This window comes from Oryctolagus cuniculus, chromosome 5 (genome assembly GCF_051225735.1).
Source record: "Oryctolagus cuniculus isolate XC-2025 breed Fujian yellow rabbit chromosome 5, ASM5122573v1, whole genome shotgun sequence".
NCBI lineage: Eukaryota > Metazoa > Chordata > Mammalia > Lagomorpha > Leporidae > Oryctolagus > Oryctolagus cuniculus.
Window position 1 is genome coordinate 102503695 of NC_142871.1, and position 26918 is coordinate 102530612.

At 39.8% G+C, this 26918-nt stretch overlaps 1 protein-coding gene across 1 annotated transcript in view; it reads right to left on the reverse strand.

The window, feature by feature from the left end:
• COL19A1 (collagen type XIX alpha 1 chain) overlaps positions 1-26918 on the reverse strand; it is a 406965-nt gene that overhangs the window by 63389 nt on the left and 316658 nt on the right. Inside the window, exons 29-41 of the mRNA XM_051855528.3 lie at positions 21429-21464; positions 21269-21313; positions 21120-21173; positions 19694-19735; positions 15445-15549; positions 15309-15362; positions 15000-15053; positions 10214-10267; positions 8765-8818; positions 6163-6207; positions 2835-2885; positions 2694-2738; positions 2218-2244 (exon numbers count right to left, since the gene is read on the reverse strand). Coding sequence (XP_051711488.2) covers positions 2218-2244; positions 2694-2738; positions 2835-2885; positions 6163-6207; positions 8765-8818; positions 10214-10267; positions 15000-15053; positions 15309-15362; positions 15445-15549; positions 19694-19735; positions 21120-21173; positions 21269-21313; positions 21429-21464 — 666 coding nt within the window. The remainder of the gene's footprint in view (positions 1-2217; positions 2245-2693; positions 2739-2834; positions 2886-6162; positions 6208-8764; positions 8819-10213; positions 10268-14999; positions 15054-15308; positions 15363-15444; positions 15550-19693; positions 19736-21119; positions 21174-21268; positions 21314-21428; positions 21465-26918) is intronic.

Below are 26918 nucleotides of genomic sequence, written 5' to 3' on the forward strand. Positions count from 1 at the left end.
TTTCCTCTATGGGAGTTTACTGAATAGATTAGAAAATGTGGTATAGATCTCTCATCACTGGGATTTGAAGGGTACTGAAAGAGGAAACGTCCCCCTACCTGCCACAAAAAACCTTTCAGTCTTCTTCTCTGCGACTCCCAGTCTACCATTCCTGGCTTATTTCTACAGCAGGAGGTATTGTTTTACATACAGGGCAACACAGTGGATGGTGAGGGTTGCCCATGGTGTTGATGCAAACCACCAAAGAGTAATTCTACAGTTTTGTTCTAGAATAATCATGAATATTTATACAATCTTTATTCAATTTCCATTTTTGTGCTTCACTCACTCAACCTCACGTCTCTAAAAGCAGGGAACATCCTACATTAACTTTTTATTTTTTATTCTTGGTTGCCACTAAGAAATCTGAAGCCCCATCATTTCCAGTTCTACCAAAACATGTCTATATTTTTGTTTCCAGTCACTTTCCAATGTGGGTGAATTATAATTTAAAATTTATTTTGAAACTTTAAAAAAAACTCTCATCTAAATCTAAATTACTAATGTAAGAACTTGACTTGGGCCCTGCACCTGCATGGGAGACCAGGAGGAAGCACCTGGCTCCTGGCTTCGGATCGGCACAGAGCGCCAGCCGTCGCGGCCATCTGGGGGGTGAACCAACGGAAGGAAGACCTTTCTCTCTGTCTAACTCTGCCTGTCAAAAAAAAAAAAAAAAAAAAAGAACTTGGAAAAATATTGCAGAAAAGTCAATGAGAAGTCTAGCTTTATCTAGATGATTCAGATGGGTTGTTTTGTGTGTATGTGAGTAGGAGAGGAAAAGATCAGCAGAAAATTTCACCAAAAAGATGAATGAAAATTAAAATTAGAGTGAAGGATATAGTTGATGAAAACATGAAATGTCCTAAATAAAGAAAGGGTGGCGGGAAGAGCAAAACAAAGGAAACTTAAATTACATATTTGGGGTTCAGAATATGACAGTGAGTAGCTGAAATACTACCTTCCAGGGAAAACAAATTGACTTCTAATGTATATTGCCCAGCCACAACAACAAGCTCTTTATTACATCTCCTTTGGAAATACACTTAGATGTAAAAAGATTACTTTTTATTGGCTTGTTTCTTCTCTGGTTTAAAACGTATTCATTGAGCTTTATCAACCTGTGCTATCATGAAGGAGCTTTACATTCTTTAACATGGCTATGGCAAATGGTTTGAAAGTTCATTTCAGTTTTAGATATATTTGAGTTTCAAGCATATATCCAAAGGCTACAACATGGGTGCAACTGGAAACCATTATGCTTAGTGAAATAAGCCAGTCTCAAAAAGAGAAATATTATATGTTTTCTCTGATATGTAGCCTGTGATTATAGAGTAGATTAAAATTATGTCTTTGCAAAAATTAAAGAAAAATGAATGAAAAAGGAGAGGGATTGAGTGAGGAAGAAAAGGAGGGAAGAAAGTATGGTTATCTTCTTAGAACTGTATCTATGAAGCATATGAAATCTGTTCTGTTTATATTAATAAGTTTTTTCAAAAAAGATACTCATATGGAACACAAAGGGAGGGGCAAATGCTTGAAAGGGACATGACAGGAAAAAATGCCAAGCAGTCAAAGGAATCTAATTGAATTTGGCAGAACTTTTACAGTGAGGCTCTGTGCTGAGAAAGATGCTGAGGACAATTATCATCCTTTGAGAAGCTGGAGGACACACTCTCCTTCCGTGCAGAGTGCTAACCTCCTGATACATTCCTTCTAATAGCAGGTTTATGACAGCACACATCTCCTGCAGAATAAATTCCTCAGACAGTCAAAGCAAATCAACAGCCCCTTCCTTCTTCTGTTGGGGAAGATGTGAAACATGGTAAGGAATTCCTTTCTAGTAAGTATTTTTCTTCTACAATCTACTTAAAACCCAATCAATCATCAGAAGAGGGCTATTAGAAGAAAGTGTCCCATTTATCAGGAGTTTTATATGTGCCTTCCTCCATCACAGGATGATTTTAAAACAAACTGATGGAAGTAGATGAACCTTAGGGCAGTGACAACATCAGGACTAATGCATTTCAAAAATAAAGAACACACTCCTGGCCTATTTGTTGCCTCCAAAACATTAATTGATGAACGCCTAAGACGGCAGACATCTTTGCCCGATGCTCTGCTTTCAAACGTTAACAGAGACCCTTTGCTAAATGACAGAAGATGTGGAAACAGACATACCGCTGGCCCAGGATCTCCTTTAGGGCCCTATATTAAAAAACAAGCAAACAAAAATCAAGTTACTTTTAAAATAATGACCAAAGCAAGATTACAGAATACATAACATTTTTGTCCAATTTTCTTTAATACACATAAGAATATTTGCAAGTTCTGTTTTTGTTCCAGTTTGGGCATGAAGAATCAAGTTAAAAAACATAACTTATGGGATTCCCAGGAAAGCGGTTTCTTGGGCATTATTTCAGTTCTTGGATTTGCAATTAAAATGGTGACAGGATTATGGAAGATGCTTTATTAACTTCCTTGGGTCCATTTTCTCCATTGTATTAGAATTTTATCTTGTAAAATTTGGTTATAGTTGTAGCATGCATTTTTCAGGGACTAGGGTTTTTTTTTTTTTTTTTTTTTTTTTTTTTTTTTTTTTTTTATACTGTGGCTGTTGAACTCGAGTGTGCTTGAAGAAGAGCAAGTATACTCACAGGGGGACCAGGTGGCCCTGGGTAACTGGGCACATTCACACCTCCCTTGAAAGGAAAAGCAAACAAGAAAGGAAAAGATGAGAAGAATTTGTAACAACCTCTATCTGCAAAACAATTTTGCACTCTTATAACTGTGCATACCTGGATTTTATATAAACTGCTCATGCCGTTTCCTTCATTGAATGGTACACCCTTAGGAAACAAATGAGATACAGAATTATCCTTTCAAGTTAATTCTTTACCTTTCATCATTTTACCAAAAGATAGTGCACCTATGCTACTTTTTAATTTTGCAATTTTTGAAGTGTTTCCTGTCTCATTTTAGACAGTGACTTTAATAAAGTAAAATAATACAAAGTTTTCATTTTTAGCTTTTTCATAGAAAATATAGGGAAGGACATGACAAGACAGTGAGCTACACCTGGAGCTCACACACTCTCTGTTGGGGTTTGATTAATGCTCAGGTTTGACAGAAGAGACGCTAATGTATTTGCAGGAAAATATTATTTGCTCATTAAAATTCAGTTTCTGAATTGCCAATTTACGCTAACTGTTCACAGCCTGCTGACCTGCCGGGTATAATGTGGTTGCGCTGATGAAGATGTGAATAGGGAACAATCTGCTCCTGAAAAGTAATTTTTTTCCCACAGTCTCTTCATAGAAAACAGAAAATGAAGGCAAATGGGATGATGCCATTACCTAAAGCCTGTGTGGATGTTTTTATAAAAAATGTATTCTTTAGAACAAAGCAGAACAAGAAGTTCCTATAAAAAGTTGACATTGGAGTTGGTGCTGGGACATATAGGTGAAGCCACCGCTTGCAGTGCCAGCATCTCTTATCGGTGCCAGTTTGAGTCCCAGCTGCTCCACTTCCAATCCAGCTCTCAGGTATGGCCTGGGAAAGCAGTGGAAGATGGCCCAAGTCTTTGGGCCCCTGCACCCGTGTGGGAGACCTGGAGGAAGCGCCTGGCTCCTCGCTTTAGATGGACACAGCTCTGGCATTTGCAGCCAACTGGGGAGTGAGCCAGTGGATCGAAGACTCTCTCTCTCTCTGCCTCTCTGTAACTCTGCCTTTCAAATAAATAAATAAATCTCTTCTTAAAAGAAGTTGACATATAAAGTCACTGTGTAACCAACACTTATGAAGAACTTGGAGCCAGTATTGTGGTATGGCAGGTTAAGTCACCGCCTGCAGCGCCTGACATCCCCCGTGGGTGCTGGTTAGGCCCGGCTACTCCACTTCTGATCCAGCTCTCTGCTGATACACTTGGGAATGCAGCAGGGGCGAGGGGTGGTAGAGATAAAGGCCCAGGTTTTGGGGCCTCTGAACCCATATAGGAGACCCAGAGAAGGCTCCTGACTCCTGGCTTTGAACTGGCTCAGCTCCAGCTATTGGCATCATCTGGGGAGTGAACCAATGGATAAGACTTTTTCATGTGATTTTTTTTTTATTTTTTATTTTTTGACAGGCAGAGTGGACAGTGAGAGATAGAGACAAAGAGAAAGGTCTTCCTTTGCTGTTGGCTCACCCTCCAATGGCCGCCGCGGCCGGCGCGCTGCGGTCGGTGCACCGCACTGATCCGATGGCAGGAGCCAGGTACTTCTCCTGGTCTCCCATGGGGTGCAGGGCCCAAGTACTTGGGCCATCCTCCACTGCACTGCCTGGCCACAGCAGAGAGCTGGCCTGGAAGAGGGGCAACCAGGACAGAATCCGGTGTCCCCTGACCGGGACTAGAACCTGGTATGCCGGTGCTGCAAAGTGGAGGATTAGCCTAGTGAGCCGCGGCGCCGGCCAGAAGACTTTTTCTGTCTCTCTTTCTTTCAGTAATTCTGACTTTCAAATAAATAAATCTTTGAAAAAGAGAAATTGTTCCATAGTTTGAAGAAATCATATTCTACTATTTCATAAAAAATGCACATGAAAATTTTAGTTAGAATCTTTTAGCTTTAAGTTTCCATAGAATCGACAATCTGAGTTGCATTTTCCTTTTTGCAATTCTTTTCACATTTCAGTTGCAAAACTGAACAAGCCATTAATTCATTGTTTTTAGATAATGGTAGCCAGTGCTATGGGAACACAATTCACATGCATCATCAAAATACTAGTTATGGAAGAAAAATGCTTCTTCTATCCACTCTTTTATTAGTTCACTCGTTCACTTGACAGTTACTGAATGCATACTATATTTGTGTGTGTTATGTGCAGAGAGAGTCAATGGATACGTCTATATGATATTTCTAGAAGGAGTTTCCTGAGAATATATTTTGTCTGTGTCTTGAAGGATGAGTGGTTTTGGAGATTCAGAGGGAAGGGGGAGATTTCTTCAGTGCATTTTAAAACCAGAGGCTCCTTTCACGAGCTCATGCTGTATTTGCTATTCCGTCCACTGCGGAGGGAGTACACTTTAAGAATCACTATGTTCCTAAAGTTGTACCTCCAGTGTCTCCAAAGTCCCAGATGAATTCTATACTTTCTCTTTTGAGTTTGGCTTCTTAAACCGTCCTGTGAGGTGGGATGGAAAAGACAGCTTGTCTTGCATCTCAGCTCTGTTGCGATGTGAGCATGGCCCCACATGAGGGCAGACTTGCCACAGACAGAGGCACCTCTCCAATTCATAGCCTCCCTGACAGAGAGCGCATCTATCTCAATCACCAGCATAAAAATCATCCATGGCTCTTGTATATTTTGTTCACTAGGTGCTATAAAAATAGAATTTCCTTGCGTCTCAGACATCATGGATGGGAATGAACACATTTAAGATATGACTAAATTTTCTCCTAGCTTGAATTGCCAGAAGGGCTCTCTCCTTACAGCCCCTCTCTCCCATGAATGAGGTTCATTGAGGTTCAATCACTTTCCCAGGGTCCCCAGGGCATGAAATGTGGAGCCAGGAAGCACACAACCAGCTCTCCTGAGTCTGGGGAGTCTACAGTCTGCAATTTTGCAGGACTGAGCTAAAGGGGGAAGAAACTCAGTCTCCCCAAACATGCACTGGCCATCATTTATATTTAAACAGTAAAACTCAGGATGCTTTTATCTTGAAGAATATCTGTTTTTTAAAAAAGATTTACTTATTTATTTGAAAGTCAGAGTTAGAGAGAGAGAAAAGGAGGGACAGACAGGGATCTTCTATCTGCCGGCCCACTTCCCAAATGGCTACAGCGATTGGACAGGGCCAAGCCAAAATCAGGAGTCAGAGGCTTCTTCTGGGTCTCCCATGTGGGTGTCGTGGCCCAGGCACTTGGGCCATCCTCCGCTGCTTTCTCAGGCCATTAACAGGGAGCTGGATCAGAAGTGGAGCAGCTGGGACTCAAACTAGTACCCATATAGGCTGCCGGTGCTGTAGGCTGTGGCTTTATTTGCTACACCACAACATCGGCCCCTTGGATAATATCTGATATGATCTCTGAGTTATAATCATGTTAAGTAAATACATGAATGTTCAATTTCAAACTTGAAACAACTCACAGGTGGTCCAGGTGGTCCGGGTTTCCCAGGGGGGCCTTCACTGCCCTACGAAGGACAGAGAGACCAAAATCAATGGTTTAGACATCTCTAGCCCAGAGTTATAAACAAGACTGTGCTTGTTCAGAGAGCTAGCTTCTGAAATCAATTTTGTTTCAGCCCTGCCAAGTCTTATTCAGCTTGGTTTTTTCCTTGACCCAGGAAAGTGCATTTCTAGACCACAGGAGAAGCAAATGACTTCTCCCAGATCACACAGACTCTCATTGTGGGAGCTCCAGGCTTACTTTAAATGGAGGCAGACAACCCAGGTGATCACGTCCTGGACTTGAAACGCTGTCAGGAGATCTTTCCCAACATCAGGGTGCAGAGTGGAGTTCCCACAAGATGGGGCTGGGCTCTGGGACAGAAGCCCTTGGGGTCAGCCATCACTTTTAGTCTTACCTCCACCACCTTCATCTTTTGGGAACCTCAAAGGCCACGCACATAATTTGACCAAAGTAGAAAACCACAGCCTGTGTTGTGTTTGAAGGAGGAGAAACTTTTTCCATTTCCCAGGTTAATATCAGACTTTATATCTAACTCAGATATGTCCCACTGAACAGAAGTGGCTGTGGTGTAACACTGGTTAAGGGAAATGGTCTATAAATTTAAACAGCCTTGGAAACTCTGCTTATAGGAGCAGCAGATGGAAAATGGAATTTAAGAAAAATGAATTCAAGTTGGAACTTGAAAAAATACACTTGTTTTACTTTTACAAAACGTGGAAAACTTTTCAGTCCACAATAAGCAGAGTTATTGTCGTCCCTCTGGTATCTTTCATTCTTCCTATAATTGTGCTCTTCTTTTAAAATAACACCCTCATAAATCTTTTAAGTTCCTATATATTAGGAGAAATGGCAACACATGAGTCCAGGGAGAGCAAAATTCCTACTCCCAGTGCCCAAGAACTTTGAGGAATTTCAGTTCCTTTTCATAAATATGATGGAGGATTTCATTCTAATATCTCTCCATTTCTAATAACAAAATACAGGTCAGACATTTTTTATTTGCATGTTTATCAATAAACTGTAAAGTTTTGTTTGCAATGTATTTGCCTGAAAATGTGTGACAAAAAATGAGTTCATTCTATCTTTCCCCACACTGCTTTGATGGTGGCTATCTCTCTAAGACACATCATTTTCTGCTGGCTACTGTCAGAATCCTTCAGAGAATTAAGTTCTCTGGAGTCAACAGACAAGGAAAAACATATGCCTATTGAGCAGACATTTTTCCCCCTGGCACAATTAAAAGTCATCCTTTTCCCTCTGATTTGTGCCCCCAAGCTCATCTCAGTGTGGAATTCCCATTAACTTCAAAGGCAAGGCTATGACTGAAGAATTTCCATAAAGAACAGAGAAAAAAGGCTGGTGGGGTTGGGCAAGCTCTTTAGGATATTGCCAGAAAAAAAAAATGAGCTGAGATGATCTGGAATAAGCATATTGTTTCCTTTAAAATTTCCTGGGATTCTTTTGCTCCTGATGCTATTATGCACCATTTTGGTCAGGGATCTTGAACCCTGACGAGAGGTAAAAGTTACTTGAGTGGCTCATATACACATGTGATTCTTATTTCCTTAATCTGAATAGCTAGGCTTATTTCATTCATCTGTTCTCTTTTGCCTGGACTCACACTTTGGGACCAGTTTAAACCCCACATGGGGTAACCCCTTGAAGCCCTGTGGTCTTCCTGAGACTTTTCTATTGCTGGTCCTCCTCATGCCCACAACAACCCATATGTCTGACAACTGTTCTTCTTAGAGAGTAAGTTGTCCTGGTTCCTTAGTGAATTTCCTCCATAACCATCAATGGACAAAACTTGTAGATTACCTCAGCAAGCCCTTTGTTATTGGGATCCTGGTCCTAATAGCCAGCATGCTATCTGGAGCCTTGGCACCTGCTATGTTCTAAATGTTTGTGTCCCTTGCAAATTCATACAATGAATCCTAAACCTCTTGGTGATATTAGGAGGTGGAATTTTGGTGAGGTGATTAGGTAATGAGGTGGAAGCTTCATGAATGGGATTAGTATCCTCATAAGAGAGACTTGTGGAGCTTGGTTGTCCTTCCACTATGTGGGGACATAACTTAGCAGATGCTACCTAGAATAAGACAGCAAGTCCCAGATCATTAAATTTGCCAGCATCTAGATTTTGGAGTTCCCAGCCTCTAGAACTGTAAGAAATAAGTGTTTGTTTATAACCACCCAGACTAAGACAGCACCTGTGGCTGGCACTGCCTGATGCTAACCACTTGACCTGCACTCCCTCGGGAGGCTTCCCTCACCCCACTCTACATACAGACAGATGCCCAGGACCCTGAGTCCAGTTTGCATCTTTGCTATGTGGCACCAGTATTCTCCTCATCCTTTCCCCTAGGGATAATATCTGTTTTCAGGCAAACTTTGGCATCCATGTCATTCTTAGTCCACCACAACGTGAACTACTCCCTGCCATCATCTGTATTTTCAGACTTTGCTCGATTCCATGGATCTCTTTGTAACAGGTCTCACACTGCCCCTCCTCTACCCCAATCCCAGATTCAGATAGTGGGTGAGGCTTTTCTTCTTACCTTGTCACCCTTTGCTCCCATTGGACCAGGGTGTCCAGTTCTTCCCAATAAGCCCTGCAAAACACAAAGCCAAGTTTGTTACAGAAACAACACTAAATGGCCGAAGGGTCTGGGAAGTTGGTTGCTAAAACTTACACATTCTGAAGGTCATTCAATCCTAATTAAATCAGTCTTATAAGCTCAGTTTTCTTTAGGCTGATATAGCAGCTGTATCCTGCTGATAAGCGCTCAGAAGGGTAAAATTTGTATTTTTGGTCACTTTTTCACCTTGACCAACCACATTTAATGACCTTAATTGGAACCTTTTGATACATTTAAGAATGTAGCTTTGCTGTTTAAATGGCAATTTACATAACATTATGCCTTTCTAAATGAGCTATAATTTTGGAGTGATCAACATTTTAGATACACCAAGACAGCAAAATTAACAATGTGCATATTGACTAAGGTGATCTGCATTTTATGAATCAGAAGTAAAATTTAATTTTAATTCTTCTTTAGGAAGAGAGTTAGATATAATTTTCAGGATTCCTTTCACAACGTTTTTCATAACTTTTAAATTCAGTGTGCAATTTAAAGTCACCTTTGTTCTACATACAATTGCGAAAGCATAAATGATAGAACTTTTATTATTATCACAAATTCATGATTTAAAATATTAAGTAATTAAGGCTCATTTCTACTTGTGTAGTAAAGACTCTATAGAAATTTCAAGAAGGGAAGAGATGGAGAAGTTGATATGTGAATTGAGATGCTAGATTTAACAAATAAAAATATAATATGCTGGATAAACTTTTACTAAGAACTTATTTATTTGAGATTAAAATTTAGTTGTGTGTCCTGTATTTTATTTGGTGACTCTAGAATGAATTCTGCCTGGAAAAGAGATTGTGCTTTGGAGGTGGGAAAGGAAAAGAGAGTCTATCCTTGGAAAACAGAATGGCTGTTTTCCACAAAGTCGCAGTGGCTATGGTGGTGTGTTTGAGGGGCAGTGCAAGCTTTCAGTAAAACTGAAGGTATTTCAGTTCACATGTAGGAATAAAAATGAATTAAATCTGATCATTCTTGGCCCATTTTTTTCCCTTCTAGAAACTAAATTCTCAGTTTATAGTGCTATCTGAATATCTCATTCAAAGATTGGAGCTAAAAAAATATAATCAACAAATTGAATGCTCTTTTATATCCAATTCCTATTTCAAATAGAATAGCTTAAATCACAGATTTCTTTCTGGCCTAGTGAAATTCTGATTACAAGTCTCCAGGATGATGAGAAGCCTTAAGTAATCCTAAATGGAAATCTGAGTTGCTGGATAAGGCTTGTTTTCTAGGCAATAGCTGAACCATCTATATAGAGGCACAGCCAACTCAAAACAATGAGAAATATTAATTCATCTTGGGTCATCCCAGTAAATATGAGCTGTGAGCACAATCATTTCAACAAATACTTACAGGGGGTCCACTTGGGCCTGGAGCACCTGGAAGGCCTGGAATTCCTTGAAGACCCTAGAACAGATAGTTGCTATCATAAAATCTGTTATATCATTGGAAATAAGATATTTATTTTAGTTAACCATATATCTTGATCATTGAAAATTGGCATGTATTCTAATTGAGAATCATGATTTATGGCATATACCTATAACCATTTTCAAAGTGTAAGGATGGAACACCAAATGCCATTTCATGGGCTCTATCACAAACATGACTTAATCTGCATGATGATTCATGGAGCATTTCTGTTCCTATAGAGCCCCCCGCCCCATCAGCAGCAGCACCACTGAGAACCCCATATGGCTGAAGCATGGAGATACACATGTCAGACTGGCAGAAGGCCATTGCAGAAATATACAGTTATACTGCAGCTTCACTCAGGTAGTGGAAAAATGGAAAATGCTTTACAATATAATATTTAGCTTAGTTGTTCAGGCTCATTCATGAATTTAAATTTAGAACCCTTTAGTGGCTTGACCATAAAAACAGATTTCCTCTACCTTCCTCCTCTTAGATTTACCGAATAATGCTAATTTTATGGGATAGGATTTAAGAAGTTGATATGTTTATATGTCAAGGAAGAACTGGCAAGATTAACTAGTAACTGGTGTAATTAATTTTTTCCCTTTACCAAGTGTACCAAGAATATAGTATTAAATAGATTACATAAAACTCAAAACATGAAACATTTTTCAAGTATTAAAATAATGTTTTAGGAAACTATTGGGTAGCATGGACAAATAAATGTCAAATATTATATAATGTAGGGTTTAAATTTTAAACAATTATAAATATATTTCCTAAAAGACAGGAATGGCAGATTTTTATTATTTTATTATGACAAACAGATAAATGTTTTATTTGGAAACTTTAGTGTCATGGGTGTTTCAGCATTCTGGATTTTTTTTAAACAAAGGTAACACATTCTGTAACACTCCTGGTGGTGCCTGAGGCAGCACCTTCCAACAAGCACACAAATATTTCGGTAGCAGAACATGATATTCTGATAGAGTGGAATAAATAAGCCAGCTCTACATGAGGTAGGGTAATATTTTACTGCCAAATGAATTTGCTGCAAATGGGAATATTTCCAGTGTTTTAGGGCTTTTGGATTTTGGAATTGTGGATAAGAGATTATGAATCAGAATATTAACATTCTCAACAGTCTTTCCAGGGCAGTGGGAATAAGGATAGCTTTGATCTTTTTCGTACTTTTGTGTGATTCCCAATTTTTCTATGATGAGCTTCTATCACTTCAGTAATCAGAAAAAAGTATTATAAAATACCCTTTTGTTATTTCAGATAACCATGTTATACACAAAGTTCTAGATTGAATAGCTTCATTCTTTCAGAATTTAATTCTCTGTATAAAGTATTTCTGATATTGCCAAACCATTTGCTCTTACAACAAAATTCCTTTCCTCTTTACTTTCTTGAGTTGTGAGTTTATTATATATTAAAATATTAGAAGAAGTGATTATATTAAAATTCTGTGTATCTATGAGAGGTCTGTAGAACCAAGAGCTGGATCATGGTTTTTCGCATCAATGGGCTCAAGAACCACACTCTGCCAGGCCCGTACATCCAATGCCAAACAGGATTACCTATGACTTCAGGTTTTTTCATGTTATATAATATGAATAAACACTGAAAAGAATTATCTTGCACATGGTGGAACACTTCATGTAATGTTTTGGGCAAAATCTTGTGGTAAAGAATGTGGGCATATTTTTTATTCAAGATTCTCTGAATCTCATTGGTGATGCTGTGTGTACAGGCTTGAGTACTCATTGCGAACTATATACCTCAGCAAGTTATCCTGGTTCTTGTTAATCTCCTACCATTAACTTGTTTGTAACTTTATAAATGGAAAGGAAAAACATTTCCTTTGAGGATGGAAATTTTAAATGGCTGGACATTACACGTTATACCATAAATCACTTTATTTCAAAATATATACATTTCCATAAAATTACCTCTATATGTATATGTATAAGAAATATATACATATATATTCCCTTTTTTTTGCTACGTTAGGTCTCAACTCTGAATTAGGCTAGAGATGCTGAGTTGTAGGTAGTCAAATTTATAAGCTTGGGACTCATTAACCTTTGATGACCACATTACACTTTAAAATAAACCTCAGTCTATAAATTAAAAAAACCTTCTCAGCAGTCTTTCTATGAATAAGCTGAAATTTTGTAGTAAGGGTAAAAGTTACTACGGGTGCATAAAGGGCAATAAGATAATTTCCGACGACAAGATGGTCATTAAAGAAGACAAATATATATTAAACTGGACAGTCAATTTAGCATAGAATGCCAAACTAAAATGCAAATGAAAACTTATTGCATACTTATTCAGGGGTCACTAGAGCCAAGTTTTTCTCTGCTCTGATATTTTAAGTTCTAACTAAGTTGCTACTAAGAATATTTACATTCCTGTTGCTATAATTTATGGCTAGTAACATTTTGCATATCCTATTTATCATCTATTATTCTGAAGTATTGCAGGAAGATCTGTTCTCCAATTCACTCTTTCTATGAGAAGTGAGTTTGTGATCTAGCAGCATCTTACGAGTTGCTATCTTGAATTGTGTAACAAAATTTGGGAAAAATACCCTGTGGAGGATGTCACTTTTCTATGAGCAACAAACAGGGACTTCCTCTCTCTCATTATCAAACCAATTCAACTGAAGACTTAACAATTAGAAGCCTTCAAAGAGATGGGCTGTCCTTCTGTATCTTTCCAGCAAGAGCAGAATAGATATTTGAGAGTTTGTTAAGATTAGCTGCTACACAGATACATTAAAAAGAAATTTATTGGGTAGTTGGAAATGCATATATTCTTGGTGAAAACTTTGTTCATTTAAACAAATCACTAAATTTTTTTTTTTTATTTTATCTTTGACAGGCAGAGTGGACAGTGAGAGAGAGAGACAGAGAGAAAGGTCTTCCTTTTGCTGTCGGTTCACCCTCCAATGGCCACCGCGGCCGGCGCATTGAGCTGATCCAAAGGCAGGAGCCAGGTGCTTCTCCTGGTCTCCCATGGGGTACAGGGCCTAAGTACTTGGACCATCCTCCACTGCCTTCCCGGGCCACAGCAGAGAGCTGGCCTGGAAGAGGGGCAACCGGGACAGAATCCGGCACCCCGACCGGGACTAGAACCCCGTGTGCCGGCGCTGCAAGGTGGAGGATTAGCCTATTGAGCCACGGCGCCGGCAACAAATCACTAAATTTTTATTTCAGGTAGTATCTGAGTCCAAGTGGAAAACAGATTATATTTACAATTTTTTAATTTATCTGAGAGATGAAAGATACAATACCCTATTCCTCTCAAAAAGCATAAGTGAGTCAAGCCATTACTTCAGGATTATTCATATTACTCATGCGATGTGAAGACGTAACAGAAACAATCTCTTGAACATGTTAGAATATTCTCATGTAATAAGTTCTGAGAAAAATTTTGTCTAGTCGCTGTCAAAGAATCCATCAGGTGTACCTAAGAGTGAACACACTAAAACAGTGGGGAGTGTTAATGGATTTCAGTTCCCCAAGAGAGCAAAGTACCAGCAAAAATCAATAGAAATTAACTTCTAGTGAATTTAACTTCAAGTCATTTATAAAAAAACCCTGAATTCCAATTATTTCCTGGTCTTTCTGTTATTACTTTCTCAACTGCCTCTAAAACCTGCATCTTGAATCTAGGCAGTTAAAAGCTGTTGCACTATGAAAATCACTTATTGTGCTGGTACTTTAGTGAAACCTGTGGAACTTGAGAAAGCAATAGCTCATTAATTCTTACTTATTTTGAAAATAAAGTGCCTTTACTGTTTTATTTATGGATGCAATGAAATGTTACTTTTCTTTGTAAAAGAAATGGAATGAAATCTCAGAGTTTTCCAGAACAGAATTAATATTAACTAGAAACAATAATATGTGATGATCATTTGTAAGGTGAAATTTAACTCCCACTAGAGAAATATATTTTATATCATCATGCTTTTCTGCATTACATGAAGGTTAATATAGGCCAGATGGCTTACTTAACTTTCATTAAGAACTGTTAGGATCAAAGCTGTTTAAACTAACAACAATTCATCATTCTAATTGGTTTTTCTAAAAGTTAATGTGAATTATGCAGGAAAAGAATGATATCCTGAACATCACATGGCTTTAAGTCAGAAAATTATACCATTAGTTCAAAAGCACATTTGACTCAGGGCCCTAATCTTGGGTGTTAGTAGCTAATCTAAACTAGTTCAATTAGATTCTTCTGATTGTTTATTTCTCCCAAGAGTTTGGAAGTTGAGCAGAGATGCAGACAAACCAAGGTCACTGGATTTGAACCATGTTAGAGCATCGTCCCAGACAAGACCTGCTGACTTCTGGAGCTGCCTCACTCCTGGGCTGGTTGTTCAACTACTCCATCAATTCTTTTTGTCTCCCTGGAATTGATTTCAGCAAATTTCCCCTTCCTGCTTCCCCTTACTTTTTTATCTTGATATAATAAATTCGTGCCTTTTTTGTCTCAAAAATCTGGACCACTAGTAATAGATATGAATATATATATTATTATTATTATTAAAAGTGTACTAATGTTTAAAAAGGCCTATCTCATTTTTTCAAAAAAAATTATTGGTCTTAGTATTAAGTGTGAGCTATTGGAAAACTGTCTTTGCCTTATGGAGTCAAGTAAAGAGAACCAATAATAATAGGGATGTATCATCAGAGAAGAACCTTACCTCATCACCTTTCTCCCCAGGTATTCCAGGGTAGCCCCGCTCTCCTTTGCTTCCCTAAAAACATAATAAATTCAGCCAGTACACTCAGTCATGTTGTTACCCTTTAGAACAATGAAAATAAAATCTTGGACATTTGGGATATTTAATTTGGACAGGGTCAGGGAACAAATTAATGACAACGTGTAGTTATCCCTTACTCCCGTATACAAATATATGCAAATATTTTAGAAAGTACATTTTAAGATGAGTTTTTCCTTTTTTCCCCTCCATGAGGGTCTCACATAGGAGAGGAGGACAGACTGCCCTTACCTTTGGTCCCTCTCTGCCTGGGATTCCTGGAGGACCCCGGGGTCCTATATCACCCTGGAGGACAGGGGAGTAAGAGAATTGAGAGATCGCACTGTGTGAACTATGGAGTCTGCACACATGCAACTAAGCTTCTTACCTTCCGGGTCACGGAATCGTACTTTCCAGGTTCACCAGCTCCTCCATCCTCCCCTTTGTTACTTTTCAGCCCAGGGACATTGGCTTGGCAGTTGCCACAGAAGTTCTGAGGAATGAAAGAAAAAAGTTATTGACAGATTTATAAAAGCATCTGTAGAAGTGAGGTTGGATCTGGTTTAAAGCTGTGCTTGAGCCTTTGCCAGAGAAGAGTTATATAGCAATTGTCAATTTACTGTTTCCAGGGATGAATGCAATTTGAAAAGATTAGTTTTTGTGAAGTTAAAAATTATTTACAAAACTAACCAACAACATCTGCCTATGATAAGGGTGAGCTTTATTTGAAAAAGTCTGATGATACTTAAATGAAAATTACAAATATACACGTAGGTATACAGATTTAATTGCTTAGCCACATATTTAAAATGGGAGAAAGGAATAAAATGTGGAATAGCTAGCAAGATTAAAGAACTCATACAACCAATAGTGTAAGTTATGAAAAGACAAAGAAAGGAAAAACAAATATAAATAAAAGATTTCTCCTTTTGGGAGCAAAAAATCAGCAAGGTAACTATCACACAATTCACTAACATTTTACGAGTCAGTGTAAGAAATAATTACATGAGTGACTTGGACTTCACTCCTCTGCCTAGTCTAAGTGGAGACAGGATATCTAAGTGGAATTTCAGTTCCCTAGCTTTCTCTATAATGTTTATCTAATTTAGAATGACTTGAATTGAAGTGAGCTCATAAGATAAACATGTCTTATCACTGAGCTAAAGAAAAGTATCTGTTAAAAGCTCTATAAAGGATCTTTTTAATTTTTTTTAAAGATTCTATTTATTTGAGAAGCAGAGTTACAGACAGAGGGAAAGACAAAGAGAAAAGTCTTCCATCTACTGGTTCACTCCCCATATGGCTGTAACTGCCAATCTGAAGTGATGAACCAGGAGCTTCTTCCAGATTTCCCATGTGGGTGCAGGGTCCCAAGCACTTGGGCTGTCTTCCAGCTTTCCCAGGCCATAAGCACAGAACTGGATCAAAATTGAGCAGCTGGTACATGAGTTGGTGACCATATGGGATGCCAGTGCTGCAGGTGGAGGCTTAGCCTATGCCACAGCTCCTGCCCCATAAAGGTTCATTTTTTTAAAGATTTATTTATTTATTTGAAAGTCAGAGAGAGAGAGAGGAGAGAAGCAGAGAGAGAGGTCTTCCATCCAAGGGATCACTCCCCATTGGCTGCAATAGCTGGAGCTGCACCAATCTGAAGCCAAGAGCCAGGAGCTTTTTCCGGGTCTCCCGCATGGGTGCAGGGGCCCAAGGATTTGGGCCATCTTCTACTACTTTCCCAGGCCACAGCAGAGAGCTGGATGGGAAGTGTAGCAGCCAAGTCTTGAACCTGCACCCATATGGTATGCTGGCACCTCAGGCCAGGGCGTTAACCCACCGCACCACAATACCAGCCCCTAAAGTTTAATTTTTTAAAAAGTTTTTTTTTTTAAATTTATTTGCAAGGCAGAGTTACAGAGGGAGAGGAGGAGAGAGAGTCAGGGGGTAGGAAGAGACAGAAAGAGAGAAGATCTTCCATTTTCTAGTTCACTTCCCAAATGGCCACAATAGTAAGGGCTGGGCCAGGTGGAAGCCTGGAGCCAGGAACTTCATCTGGTTCTCCCACGTGGGTGCAGAGGCCCAAGCACTTGGGCCATCTTCTGCTGCTTTCCCAGATACATCAGCAGGGAGTTGGATAGGAAGTGGAATAGCTGGGACTCAACTCAGTACCCATATGGGATGCCAACTTTGAAGGCAGTGGCTTAATCCATTATGTCACAATGCAGGACCCTAAAGGTTCATTTTAAAATATATTGTTGAAATAAAGATATGACCAGGGGCCAGCGCTGTGACTTAGTGGGTAAAGCTACTGCCTGCAGTGCCGGCATCCTATATGGGCACTGGTTCTAGTCCCAGCTGCTCCTATTCCATTCCAGCTCTCTGTTATGGCCTGGGAAAGCAGTAGAGGATGGCTCAAGTGCTTGGGCCCCTGCATCCACATGGGAGATCCAGAAGAAGCTTCTGGCTCATGGCTCCTGGCTTTGGATAGACCCAGCTCCAGTCATTGCAGTCATCTGGGGAGTGAACCAATGGATGGAAGACCTCTCCTTCTCTCTACATCTGCCTCTGCCCCTGGCCCTCTAACTTGGCCTTTCAAATAAATAAATCTTTAAAAAAATATGACCAGAAAGTCACAGAATAAGGACCACAGATGGGGGAGATATTTTAACCACTGAAGAGAGCAAGAAAATAGAAGCCTCTATCTTTCATCCTTTTCAACAGAAAGATGTTTAAACATGAAAAGGGAACCCCTGTAGATGCCTATGAAGAGAAGTTGGCCAGAAAGTCCATGGGTATTCAATAGTGAATATACATGCAAGTCTGATTTCTAAAAATACGCTTCTTGGAAGACAATTTTTTGTATTGAAAAGGTTCTGAAACCAGTTGTCTCAAAAATGCTGGTTTAAACAGTTCTCTTCATGGTGACCTTACTTAGAGCCGGAATACATAAAATGGAACTGGATGACAAGTGCTATTTCCCAAACTAACCTTACCACCTGGAACATTTTGCAGGGCTAATGTGTTGGTAGGGGAGTTAAAATGCATATATAATTTTATAACCATCACTGATAATATCTGAAAAACTATGAATTCAGAGAAGTGTCTGAAAACTTAACACAATTAACAGGATTTCCAGGATCCAGTGCTGTGGTGTAGCAGGTAAAGCCACTGCCTTTAGTGCTGGCATCCCATATGGATGCCGATGTGAGTCCTGGCTGTTCCACTTCCAATCCAGCTCTCTGTTTGTGGCCTGGGACAGCAGTAGAAGCCAGCCCAAGTTCTTGGTCCCTACACCCATGTGGGAGATCTGGAAGAAGCTCTTGGCTCCTGGCTTCAGATTGGCCCTGCGTGGGAAGTTAGTGCATAGTGAATCTTATTTATTTAACAATTAACACTCTTATGTATGACATCAGTGATGACCCAAGACTCTTGACATGAGCTGCTTAGGCTGTGGAAGCCTTTTGGATCCACTAATTTGATAAGGCCACAAGCAAAGTAGAAGTTCTCTTCTCCTTTCAGAGAAAAGTATATCCTTCTGTGATGGCCACTTCTTTCCACTGGGGTCTCACTTACAGAGTTCCTTCACGTAGAACATTTTTGCCAGTGTCTTGGCTTTCCATGCCTGAAATGCTCCCCTGGGCTTTTCCACCAGATCATTATGCCTTAAGGGCTGATTCTGAGGTCAGAGTGCTACTTAAAGCGATTGTCATTCTATGAGTCTGCTGTATGGATAGCTTCCCACGTTGGAGCATTCACTCCTTTTTAACTCTTCCCATTATTATTACCAAACACTTAGTCCTATTTATATGATCACTTTAACACTTGATCCTATCCATATGGTCACTTTACCACTTAATCCTATCCATATGATCTCTATAATACTTAAGCTGCTATCTTTACCAGCCAGCTTAAGGAAATTTGGGGTCTCGTGGCAAATTTTTTTTGACAGGCAGAGTTAGACAGAGAGAAAGACAGAGAGAAAGGTCCTCCTTTTCCATTGGTTCACCCTCCAAATGGCCGCTATGGCCGGCACACTGCACCAATCCAAAGCCAGGAGCCAGGTGCTTCCTCCTGGTCTCCCACACGGGTGTAGGGCCCAAGCACTTGGGCCATCCTCCACTGCCTTCCCTGGCCACAGCAGAGAGCTTGACTGGAAGAGAAGCAACCAGGACAGAATCCGATGCCCCAACTGGGACTAGAACCCGGAGTGCTGGCACCACAGGTGGAGGATTAGCCAAGTGAGCCGCAGCGCCAGCCATGGCAAATTTTTAAACTGTACCCTTAGAAGTAAGTCTATAGGAACGTATGCAAAACTATACTGCTTTGAAGTTGAAAACTTCATACATTTCATGGTTACAACTTTAGAATCTTCCACCGTACTCACCCTGCCACCCACACTCCCACCTCCCTTCCTCTTCCCTTTCTTATTCTCACTCTTATTTTTTACTAAGATCTATTTTCAATTAACTTTATACACATATGGTTAACTGTAACACATTCCTTTTTCTATTTTAAAGATATTCTGCCATTCAAATATCAAGCTGTAGTTCAACTAAAGCAATGAACTCAATTTCTGGTAAAGATTTTCTTTATTATTTTTGTCCTGGAAATTAACACATAATTTCTTACAGACAACAAAGTACCTTGAGCAAGGCACCGATGTCTCCCAAGAGAGGAAGTGCAATCTGCAGTTAAGGAGAAAAAAAACCACACAAATGTATGGATTTATACATATAGATGCATATAAAACAATACAATGAAAACTTACAGTAGGATGTTGATATTTTTCCTGAAAATGCCATGCCATTGAAATTTGGTGCAAGGTGCTTCTAAGGTCTGACTGTCAGAATCATTGTTATATCAAAATCAATACATGACACTGTCAGAATTCAGAATTGCTTTCTAGAAATACTCAGTATTCTTCTGAATTAGTTCATATATTCATATTCTTCTGTGAATATGTAAATGCACACAGACCTTTGGATTCTGCACCTTTCTATTTTCATGGCAATCTTTATTCCATCCCTAGTATATTATTGGATTTAAATAATAAAGATCAAACATTTACTGAAAAGAAACCACTCTTTGGCCAAGAACATTATCAGACTGTTGAAGAATATGAAACGTACAGGGGTAAGTTTACCTTAAGGTTATTTATCTCGGAAATTCAGAAGAGGTTAAAGCTAGCTTAAGTGATGGAGACAACACAGACACTGAGACAACCTGTGCCATTTTGTCCAAGTGTCTTAAAAAATTGTCCCTTCAGAGAAACAGTCTATAAACCCAAGTACCATTTTATGAGATTCCCAGATGATACACACATGATTCATTCAGTGAGGGAGTGACGGTAAGGCCAAAATATGCTTCTGTATGCAGCTTATAAAGACACATAAGGCCCAAACAGTGGAGCAGTAGAATGGATTTGTGAGGCTTAGAACCGAGAGGCGATTTGGCTTTTATTTTACAAAACTCTTAATACAATGTCATGTACCATATGTTCTCTGAAACTATAATCGCCAAGTCTGAAGCTATGTAAATGGACTTCAGTGTTGCTCAAAGCAAGGTTTAACTTAAAATAAAACTTTGGAGCATGGATTAATGCCTAAATGCATTTTTAAAAAGCCCACTTGAGCCAGCTTCCATAATTTAATCATCCCAGCATTTTAAAGATGCAGAATCAATTAATATGTGCCATATTGTAGGTAACTTACCTGTAGACTTCCATTTTAAAAAATGAAATTCCTTTAGTCACCAGCATTAGACAGAATGGAAATTGTGGCAATATATTTTAGCTCAATTTTCCATGGGATTGAGACATTATATGCTAAGGCTCAGTTTGGGGCAGAATTGTACAGTTGAATTATACCCTTAGGAAATAAGTATTCATCACACGCACAAAAATGCTGACCCAGCTTGAGTTTTTTCCTCTACAAAATACTAGGGATAAACAAAACCACCAAGCAGTCACTGAGCATTCTAATTAGTTTGGACAGCAAAACCTGCTTGGTAGGCTGTTTGGCTCATGGGTGCATTAAAGCTATATAAATCAGAAAAAGTCTGTTTACGTACTGGGTCACCTGGGGGGCCTGGCAGGCCTGGCTTTCCATCCCTCCCTGGAGCTCCCTGAAAACAGAGGCATCAGGTTCAAATTTTTGCAAACTGATACAGGTGCAGATTAAATGGGAGTGGGGACAGGAGTAGGTAAACAAGGTCCTTACATCATTCCCTGGGGTCCCTGGCAGCCCGGGGAGACCTCGAGGACCCTAGAAAATGAGGAAAATAAAAAGAGCTATTTATAGGACAGTCTTTCAGTATATAATTTCCCTCAAGTCAGCAAGCTAAATTTGCTGCACTAGGTAACTTAATTCAGTAGCTTACCTGGATACCCGGTTCTCCAGCTGGTCCTTGGGAGCCCTGAGTAAAATGAGATTCAATAATCAGAATTCCACCACAAATGCCCATAAGTTATTCAAACAAAATAAAAAACTAAGTATTGTAATTTACTTAGAAGCAAAACAGGGTTTGCCGCCATACATACTCTCTGCAAAGTCAGCCAAGACTTTTGAGTGGTAGATAAGAATTCACCTATTGCTGGAAACATTAAGGTAATTTTGATCAGATACCTGGAACATCTCTCTCATTACCATCATCTGATGCTGCATAGTCACATGTGCACAAAGAGTGCACTCAGATGCTACCTGTTCAGAAACTCAATGACCACATAGCTACCTAGCTGGCTGAGGGCTTCCTCTCTTTTCTTCTGTCCAGTTCGAGTCATTTCTCTCTTTGAAGAAATAAGCAGAACCAGTATTCAGTAACAGGAAGAGGAATTAAAACTTCAATAAGTTGTTATTTTCTACTTTGAGAAAATAGGAATTTGGGGTAATTAAAATGAAGCTAGGAGATGAACTTTCTCTATTATACAACCATGAGCCCCTGAAAGAGGAATTTACAACCTAACCAAGCGAAGATCTAATTTCTTAGCAGTTGACATAAGTAGTTTTTATGTTATTATCAGGTTTTTTTTTGCTCCCTTTGTATTTATGTTGTGTCATTAAGTGATACTTTCCCATTCAACCTTATCATCTCCTTATTAAAGATTTTATTTATTAATTTGAGAGGTAGAATTACAGAGAGAGGGAGAGACAGAGAGAAAGGTCTTGCATCTGCTGATTCACACCCCAAATAGCCCCAGTAGCCAGAGATGGGTCAGGCTGAAGCCTGGAGCTTCTTCCCGGTCCCCCACATGGGTGCAGGGGCCCAAGTACTTGAGCCATCTTCCACTACTTAGCAGAGAGCTGGATTGGAAGAGAAGAGCTGGGACAGGAACTGGCACCCATATGGGATGCCGGCACTGCAGGTGAAGGCTTAGCCTGCTGTGCCACAGTGCCGGACCCACTGATATAGTTTTTTTTTTTTTTAATATGAAAGACAGAGTTATAGAGAGAGGTAGAGACAGAGAGAAAGGTCTTCCATCCACTGATTCACTCCCCAGATGGCCACAATGGCCGGAGCCGCGCCTATCCGAAGCTAGGAGCCAGGAGCTTCCTCTGGGTCCCCGACATGGGTGCAGGGGCCCAAGGACTTGGGCCATCTTGTACTGCTATCCCAGGCCATAGCAGAGAACTGAATCAGAAGAGGAACAGCCGGGACTAGAACCAGTGCCTATATGGGATGCGGGCGCTCCAGGCCAGGGCTTTAACCCGCTGTGCCACAGCACTGGCCCAGCTGATATAGTTTTCAAAACTTGGTTTAATCATCCATCTCAGCAGCCTTTTATGCTGATATGGTTTGGATGTTCATGTATTGGAAACTTAATTCCCAAAGCCATATGTTTATGGTATTTGGAAGTGTGGGCCCATGGAAGGTAATCAGGATTACCTGAGGTCAGGAGTGAAGGGTTGGTGCTCAGGATGCAATTAGTGACTTTATCTGAAGAGGAAGGGAGACCCCCTTGGGCACACTTTCTCTCTCACCATGAGATGCCATCCCCCATGAGATGGTGCAGCAGGAGGGTCCTCACCAGGTGCCAGAGCCCTGCTCATGGACTTCCCAAGCTCTAGAACTATGAGCTCAATAAATGTTTATTCCTTATAAATTACCCAGCAACAGCAACAGACTCACATCCTTGCCCTGGACAAGCAAACACCAGTCCTATACAACATCACCATTTGCTATTTATACTTGCTTTAAATTTTCCTGACAATTTCAATCCAAGGCTGTAGTACTGTGATATAAAAAGACACACACAAGCACACTTGGCCTCTGCCCCGGTACCTGGCACAGAGCTCCTAAAACTCATGCAATTTCCTTAGCAATAAGAGTATTGGGAGAAACTTCTGTTCTAATATTTGGTTTTTGACCCTGGCTCCTGACACAGAATTCCTAATATCTTGAAGTTTCCTATGATAGGAGTGTCTTTTGTTCTAATGAGGTGACCCTTGGTGGGTTCTTGGGTGCGGGCCACTTACCAGCAAGATCAATACATATTAGAAGCCTGAAACTTTTGGTCTCTCTATTTCTCTAAAGACAGGAATAGAGCTGAAAATGGAGTTAATAATTGACAATACCTACATAAATGAAGCCTCCATAAGAATCACAAAAATGTACGAGGTTCAAGGAGCTTTTAGGTTAGTGAGCTCATCCGTATGCTGGGAAAGGGGTGCACCCCAATTCCCGGGAGACTCAAGCTCTGGTGCTGGAGACCCTTCCAGATCTCAGCCCCTCTACCTCTTCTAACCATTTGTCTGTGATCCTTTATTGTATATTCTCCTATTAATGACAAACTAGTCAATAAAAGACAGCACCTTCCTGAGTTCTAAGAGCAAATGAACAGAGCATGAAGCAGTTGTGACAGAAACCCGCAATCTAAGCCTGTTGGTCAGAATTCTGGAGGCCTGGAGTTGTGACTCACATCTGAGATAGGGTTAAGTCTCTGGGACTGAGTCCTTCATCTGGGAGGCCTGACACTACCTCCAGGTGGACAGGGTCAGAACTGAATTGACACCTAGTTGGTATCTGCTAGAGAACTGATGTGTGGAGAAAACGGGAGTCGCACATTTGGTGTCAGAAGTGAAGTTTTGTGAGGAGAGAAAAATCATTGGTTTGTTTTTCCAGTACCACAGGCTAATTTCCTAAATTAATGTCATTAGAATCACTTTATTTTTCCATTGCTCTTGTTTCAAAATCTGTTGTTTTTTCACAGGAAAAAGGTTCATCTCTTATCATCATTTAATCAATGAGCATGTATGCACTACATTATCATCAGAAACTTTTTAGACTATGTCCTTGTAGTTAAAATATATTAAAAAGCTGTCTTATTTGCTTCAATTATTAAAAATACTTGTTCTTCATAGATGCAAAAATACTCAACAAAATTCTGGCAAACCGAATCCAACTGCACATCAGAAAGATCATTCACCCAGACCAAGTGGGATTTATCCCTGGTATGCAGGGATGGTTCAATATTCGAAAGTCAATCAATGTAATACATCACATTAATAAATTGAGAAACAAAAATCATATGATTATCTCAATAGATGCAGAGAAAGCATTTGACAAAATACAACACGCTTTCATGATGAAAACCCTAAGCAAATTGGGGTTAGAAGGAACATTCCGCAACACAATTAAGGCAGTCTATGATAAACCAATGGCCAGCATCATATTGAATGGGGAAAAGTTGGAGGCATTTCCATTGAATACTGGCACCAGACAGGGATGCCCAGTCTCACCACTGCTATTCAATATAGTCCTAGAAGTGTTATCCAGGGCCATCAGGCAAGAAAAAGAAATTACAGGGATACAAATGGGAAAGGAGGAAGTTAAACTATCCCTATTTGCAGATGTCATGATACTATATATAGGGGACCCGATAAACTCCTATAAGAGACTATTGGAACTCATAGAAGAGTTTGGTAAAGTAGCAGGATACAAAGTCAATGCTCAGAAATCAACAACCTTTGTATACACAGATAATGCCACGGCTGAGGAAGAACTTCTAAGATCAGTTCCATTCACGATAGCCACAAAAACAATAAAGTACCTTGGAATAAATTTAACCAAGGAGGTCAAAGACCTCTATGATGAAAATTAGAAAACACTAAAGAAAGAAATAGAAGACGACACACACAAAAAATGGAAAAAACCTGCCATGCTCATGGATTGGAAGAATCAATATTATCAAAATGTCCATTTTCCCAAAAGCAATTTACAAGTTCAATGCAATACCAATCAAAATACCAAATTCATTCTTCAAAGACCTAGAAAAAACGATGCTGAAATTCATATGGGGAAACAGAAGACCAAGAATAGCTAAAGCAATCCTTTACAATAAAAACAAGGCCGGAGGCATCACAATTCCAGACTTCAAGGCATACTACAGGGCAGTTATAATCAAAACAGCCTGGTACTGGTACAAAAACAGATGGATAGACCAATGGAACAGAATAGAAACACCAGAGATCAATCCAAACATCTATAACCAACTCATATTCGACAAAGGACCTAAAACCAACCCCTGGAACAAGGACAGCCTCTTCAACAAATGGTGCTGGGAAAACTGGATGTCCACATGTCAAAGTATGAAGCAAGACCCCTACCTTACACCTTATACAAAAATCCACTCAACATGGATCAAAGAATTAGAGATGCGCCACGACACCGTGAAACTAATTGAGAGCATAGGGGAAACCCTTCAAGATATTGGAACAGGCGAAGAATTCCTGGAGAAGACCCCACAGGCACGGGTAATCAAAGATAAAATAAACAAATGGGATTACCTCAAATTGAAGAGTTTCTTTACAGCAAAGGAAACAGGAAAGTGAAGAGGCAACCAACAGAATGGGAGACGTTATTCGCAAACTACACAACAGATAAAGGATTAACAACTAGAATCTATAAAATGATCAAAAAACACCACAGAATCAAAACAAACAACCCAATAAAAAAATGGGCCAAGGAACTTAACAGACATTTTTCAAAAGAGGAAATCCAAATGGCCAACAGACACATAAAAAAATGCTCAGGATCCCTAGCCATCAGGGAAATGCAGATCAAAACCACAATGAGGTTTCACCTCACTCCAGTTAGACTGGCTTACATACAGAAATCAACCAACAACAGATGCTGGCGAGGATGTGGGGAAAAAGGGACACTAACCCACTGTTGGTGGGAATGCAAACTGGTAAAGCCACTATGGAAGAGAGTTTGGAGAGTCCTCAGAAACCTGAATATAGCACTACCACAGGACCCAGCCATCCCACTCCTTGGAATTTACCCAAAAGGAATTAAAGGGGAGAAAAAAGAACCATTTGCACCTCAATATTTGTTGCAGCTCAATTCACAATAGCTAAGACATGGAATCAACCTAAATGTCCATCAATGGATGACTGGATAAAGAAACTATGGGATATGTACTCTATGGAACACTATACAGCAATAAAAAACAATGAAATCCGGGCATTTACAACAAAATGGAGGAATCTGGAAAACATCATGCTGAGTGAAATAAGCCAGTCCCAAAGGGACAAATATCATATATTCTCCCTGATCGATGGCAACTAAACGAGCATCTAAAATGATACCCATTGAAGTGAAATGGACACTATGAGAGACAATGACATGATCAGCCCTTGTCTAGCCTGTTGAGGAACAACTTACTATTTTATTCCTTTTAGTATTTTTGTTGTTGTTGTTGCTCTGTTTGTTCTACATAAGACCACTGGTTGAACTCTGTAATCAATGCACAATCATTCTTAGGCATTTCAAAATTAACAGAAAAGTGATCTCTGTTAAACATAGGAGTGGGGATAAGAGAGGGAGGAAATATATAGGTTGGCACATGCTACTCGGACTTGCCTCCAATGG